This window comes from Pipra filicauda, unplaced genomic scaffold (assembly GCF_003945595.2).
Source record: "Pipra filicauda isolate LSUMZ 115617 unplaced genomic scaffold, ASM394559v2 scaffold74_size2892960_pilon, whole genome shotgun sequence".
In the NCBI taxonomy this organism is placed as follows: domain Eukaryota; kingdom Metazoa; phylum Chordata; class Aves; order Passeriformes; family Pipridae; genus Pipra; species Pipra filicauda.
The window spans coordinates 1,429,438-1,435,437 of NW_024104920.1; the positions used below are offsets into that span (position 1 = coordinate 1,429,438).

General features: G+C 44.6%; 1 protein-coding gene across 1 annotated transcript in view; it reads right to left on the bottom strand.

Moving 5' to 3' along the window:
• PLEKHM3 (pleckstrin homology domain containing M3) overlaps nt 1-5,657 on the bottom strand; it is a 76,310-nt gene extending 70,653 nt beyond the window's left edge. Inside the window, exon 1 of the mRNA XM_027731373.2 lies at nt 4,986-5,657. Within this exon, the coding sequence (XP_027587174.1) occupies nt 4,986-5,589 (604 nt within the window). The 5' untranslated portion in view covers nt 5,590-5,657. The remainder of the gene's footprint in view (nt 1-4,985) is intronic.
• Between the last annotated feature and the right edge of the window lie 343 nt (nt 5,658-6,000).

Consider the following 6,000-nt stretch of genomic DNA (forward strand, 5'->3'; position numbering starts at 1 on the left):
ATGGCCTATTTTTCTGCCCTGGCTATGTAGCTTCTTACCTACCGCAGACAAAGGACAGTGCTACAGGGGTGTTTTGCAAAATCACGAAAAAAATTAGGCTTCAGAAACTTCCCTGGCAGATGGGTTAGGAGCTAGGCTTTACCCAGCCATCATGGGAGGGGAAGCATTAAGGTTGTATGTCACACCTCTGGTATTTCACATCACTCAGGATCTCTGGCTGTCTCCACCTGTGCAGCAGCTCCTGTACCTGCCACATCTCCCCTTTCCAGTCAGCTGTCTTTGCAGCTCCTCCCTGAGCGGGACAACAACAGTGGCTGCTGCTCTGTGACTGTCTGCTGCTCTGTGACCCAGCACCACAAACCTGCTCATCACACTCGTATCTGTCACTAAATACTGTGTGAGTTGATGTCACAGGCACAGAGCGAGTACCAGTCACCACTTCTGCTTGAAGGTGAGGATATCTGGCAAACAAACAAAGCTTCATAAAGTCTTCTGTGGTTGCCAGAGTTGCAGCGCTGTAAAAGGACCTCTCAGAACTCAAGGATCACCCCCAGTCCCCAACCTGTGAATCAGTGATGCACTGCTCATGAATGCAGATTTAGATGTCTTACCTCTACACAAACACACTAGAAAAGTATGTAATACGTAAAAGAGCTGTATGAAGAGGGGCCCAAGCCTCTCATAATATCCCCTGCACAAACTCTGAGTACAAGATCATACCTCGGACTCGATGATCTTAGAGGTCTCTTCCACTCTAAATGACTCTATGATTCTACAAAAAAGCAAGCAGCAGGAACAGATAAGCTCATAATAACAGATATACTATGACGATAAGGGAAAAAAAGTGAAGAGTTAATCTATGCAGCAACTGGGACAGCCTTGGAGGACTGGGAGACCTCTGCAGGCTCCAGAGGGAAGTCCTTTACTGCAGTGAGGACTGACAGGACTGGCTGAAGCCGCTCTCAGTATCTCATAGCATTCATTTAATTTGGATTAAAGCCCTGGAAAGGGATGTCTCCACAGGCTGCAGTGACTATGACCCCTTCAACCACCACAGCAGGTTTTAGCCAACTTCAAAATACATTTTTTGGTCTATTCTGGAGAACAATTACTAGTCACAGATATACATATCTGCAAAACCTACTTTCTTGCTTTTGTGTTTCTCTTTTCAGCTCAGCTCACAGTAGCAGCAAACTTTATGGCAGCCTCTCTTGTAAATACAGAGGGAAGAAATAGCATGGCTACCTTGTAAAACCTGCAGAGGAGCTGAACAGGTAAAGAAAACAGGTTAAAAGACTGCATCTTCAGAGCACAGAAGCTTTCCTTCCTCAAAGAAGGTATCCCTGCCTTCAAACATCCCATGCAGAAAGGTTCTTGGAGAGCACACAGCAAGCACTGACAAACCTGGGAAGTGGGCCCATAGGATTCTCATGTGGTTTAACAAGACCAAGTGCAAGGTGCCACACCTGGGTTGGGATACAGGCTGGGGGATGAACAGATCCAGAGTCCTGCAGAGAAGCACTTGGGGGTTCTGGTGGATCAGAGGCTGGACATGAGCCAGCAATGTGCACTTAAAGCCCAGAAAGCCAAGTATGTCCTGAGCTGCATCAAAAGCAGAGTGGGCAGCAGGTCACGGGAGGGGATTCTGCCCCTCTGTGTCCAGCTCTGGGGTCCTCAGCAAGGAAGGACATTGACCTGTTGCAGCAAGTCCAGAGTAGGCCATCAAGATGATTAGAGGGATAGAGCACCTCTCCTATGAGGAAAGGCTAAGAAAATTGGGATTGTTCAGATTGGAAAAGGGAAGGCTTCGGGGTGACCTAAATGCAGCCTTTCAGTACCTGAAGAGAGACAAGAGGTAAGATGGAAAGGAACCATGTACAAGAGCCTGGAGTGACAGGACAAGAGGGAATGGATTCAAACTTAAAGAAAGTTGGTTTAGAATAGATATTAGGACAAAATTCTTCACTGTGAGGGTGGTGAGGCACTGGAATAGGTTGCTCAGAGAAGTTGTGGATGCCCCATCCCTGAAAGTGTTCAAAGCCAGGTTGGATGGAGTTCTGATCAACCTGTTCTAGTTAAAAGATGTCCCTGCTCACGGCAGGGTTGCTGGAACTAGATGATCTTTAAGGTCCCTTCCAACCCAGGCCATTGTATGATTCTATGAAATACCTTGCACCATTGCAAAACACAATTAAAAAAAGTGTGGGCTGAGCACTTTAGAGACTCTGACTGCTACTGGGCCACAGGTAACTAGTGGAAGAGGTTCTTCAGCCACTCTTACTAATTAATTTCCTTTCCTAGCTCGATTCACCTCCGAGGTCCCAGAACTTGACTATACTGAGTTTCTTCTGTAAAAAGCCACTTTGAAGAGACCTACACTGCTGGCAGCACTGCACACAAGAACAGGATTTGTTCTTGGTACAACAGAGAAACTGTGGAAGAGATGGGCTGTAAGATACCTGGCACTCTTGCAGACAGTCTAAAAACAAGCTTTTTCTTCATGGGAATCTGTGAATTTCTGGTTTTTTGAAGAGTGTTAGTATTGCTACACTTCACAAAACTACTTACAGATGCAACTTCTTCACAGCTATAACTCGCTGTTTAACATGAAATCATAATGATAGAGTTTATCACATGCTAACACAGGTTGTTCACTTTTTCTGTATGGAGAAAAAATTCATTGGATTAAGCATTTAAACAGTGTAAGTGGCTGCTGCAGGGCTGGCAATAGTACAATTGAACTCCACTGCTACTGTCAAAGCAGCAGACCTTGGGTAAACACAGCAATGGGGTGACTGAATTCTGGGCACAACCAGGCTTAAGGAATCCTATGCTTAGACCCACCTCCACACAAAGCACATTTCTTGACTTTTCCTTTCAAGGAAGGTTTTCTTATCAAGTTGTTCTCGACACAGGTTTGAAGTCCTGCTATAGACTTGACTCTGGACACAGCAAGGCCCTTTCAGGGCTTCTAGAGGGTTAATGCATCTCTCCCTTAGGTCTGTTGTCTCTAAGCAAAGTGGACGGGAACAACTGAAGTGAAAGGCAGGGTTGAAGGAGGACAACACCGTAGACAACCCAGTTTCTGAAAGTACAGAGACTCTCATCCAGGAGAGGGGAGAGAATGCAGTTTGTGGTCCCTGACTTCAGAAGCAATGGTGTCCCAGCTCTGCAGTTCTGAATAAAATTCCTTTGTTTGTTATCATTTTGCTTCCTTCTATGAACAGTTGCACCAGACTGTCCTGCATCTTTGTGTAAGGGAGACAGCAATGTAATTTGCTTCACCTCAGACAGAGTTGCAATGCATCAGGGAGCACCCCAATGTACTCTTGCAAGTTGCTTGAGCCCTGGACTGACAGAAGGGAGACCACCTTGGTCTCAGATTTTGCTGCTCAGCACCAGCTGGATTGGTGACTTGGTTCTTGTAGGTTGGGGGTCTAGTGGCATTTGAAACAACTCTCACGGAATAAGTACACGAACAGGTCTTTAAATACAAAATGACCTAGGTATTTCTTACTATAAACAGTATAGGTAACAGAACCCCCCTCTTTTTCTGAGGGCTGCATGGGGAAATTGGGCCAAAAATATTAAGCTTAAAACACTATCAGGGGTATGTAAGACCTTTAATAGCTAGATTTTAATGGAGTTTCTGTGGGCATATAAAGGTGTTACATGTTAAATTAAACCTATGAGATGCCCAAGATACAGCTGACAAAAACTAAGAGCTCTGTCTTCAGAGTTCTGGGTGCTTTTCTGTTCTCCATTCCTTCTATGGAAAGGACACAGAACAGAGACCCCACTGTACAAGAAGGAATATATCTCCCTAAACAAAAATAACAGCAGGCATACTTGCCTTTGTCAACCAAGAGCACCCTCTTTGGGATACAGCAACTATGTCGAAATATAACACAATAACCTACGTGTTTGGGTACTTATGTACACTTACATATGGACACATCTCCCCAAACACAAACATTTAGGTACTTGCTTTTCATGCTCCAAAATAGCTGATTTATCTGGAAAACCTAACACAAAAAGCTTGTTTTAACCCTAAACGGATCACCTATTCGTAACTGGAGTCATTCCACCATATGCGTACATGCACAATTTCACAGCCCTTTGAGTTTTAAATTCCTTTGTTAAGCCCTGCCTTTATTTAGATTATAAAAATCTTTGTGGCACTAGCTGCTTTTCTTCTCCACAAGTGCCTAGTCCACTTCTGGCATCTACAAAATAAATCGTGGAGATGGAAACACCGGGTGAGCGTTTCCGAAGCTCTGAGCACACCCTCTTTCAGTGCAGTGCTTGAGAGGAAAAGGAAAAAATATCACTTGCTGAAACACGGCTTCACACAACTCACTGGAGACCTGCCTCAACCTGATAACAACCCTTCCCTACCCCACACAAAGCTAGCAGGGATGCCTTAATATTGACAACCACAAATCGTGTGCTTGAGTTGCTTTAATTGTTTATGGACTGAACAATCATCATTTCCTAAAGAAAGAGAAAAGAGATTTCAAGCCTCACAGTAAAGCTCTGTATGTCCTCTTTTTAATGGCCACCCTTTATGAAAACTGCTCTTGTTTGGATTTGCCATTCTCCCAATAGCTTTAGCATTCAAAATTATTTTTAGTTTGGGAAGACCAGGTAAGAAAATTATCAGAAATACATAACAATAAATCATTTTCCTCAGTCAAACTGAACAAAATAGAAGAAAAAAGTAAAACAAGCTTAGTTTTTCATACCATGAGAGGATCAGAAGTCAAGATTAGTTTAAAAACTGATTCTTAGGCAGGCAAAAAGACAGAGCCACATCAAAGACAAAAGAGCCATACTGATTTCTCTCCTTCTAAGAGTTACCTAAAAGTTGCTTCTTGGGTATTTTGTTTGTGTTTTTTAAGATGGAGGTCCTCTTTCAAGACAAATCTTAAAAACAAATAGGAAACTGGCCATATCAACAGAAACAATAAAGCACTGGCACAAACCTGTGTTTCCTTGGATGTCCTCTCCCTTGGTTAACGCCAGGTAAGAGAGCAGAGTGCAGTTATTGTCCTGACCGGGCGCAGGCGGCTGCTGCAGGGACGTGCCTGTGAAGACCACTCCCCACTTCACATGGCTGATATCGGAGCGTGACCTGTTGTGTCCTGGTTTGAACCTGGAGGCTTCCTCGTTCTGTACCAGGATGTCATTCACTGAGCGAGGCCTGTCCCTCCTCCGCTGGCAGATCCTGAAGATGTTAAAAGCTGTGGTCTCCCCTTCCCCTGCCCAAGCAAGGTTGTCAGCAGTTGTTCCCTTCTGCACCATGTGTTGGTCTTTGGCAGGAAATGCTGTCTGAGCTTTGGTTTCCAAGAGGCCATTTTTGCAGTGATCCCAGATGAGGCTACTTTTGGCTAAGGAGGCGACATTCCTCAGATTCCTGCTCTCTGTTATATGATCAAATACCTCGTGCCCAACCAGCTCAGGGACCTCCTGCACACCATACACCTCAGAGGGCTGCACAATCTTTTCAAGCTTAGTATCAAAACCGTTGAAAAAGTCTTCAGTCACTTCCAAGGCAGGGCTGATGTCATCAACTTCGAGAGCCTCCATATCCTGTGCTGCCGGTGGGCCCGAGGCGCTGTGATGCGTTAAGAGGATACCACATCAATATCGAGAGAAAGAGCTGCTTCACATCTGTCCTTGGCACTGCATTAACTTGGGGGTGGTGGGGCAAATACAATCACCAACCACAGTCCGTGGTGGTAGGAAGTAACCAAATCAACCTGTCTTCAGATGAAAGACCAACATCCACTGATCAAGTGGGCTACGGCCTCTCTATGAATTAAACTCATAGCGATGAAGAGTACCTGTAAAGCAAAGCAAAACATCACATCAGTAAGGGACTTTTCGCAGATAAATATGTTTAATCACATCACTCCTTTGACAGTCACAGTCCCCTTCATTTAATTTCCTCTTTCAACTGGCACCAACATTATTGTGTACGAAGAAACCCTTTGTGGT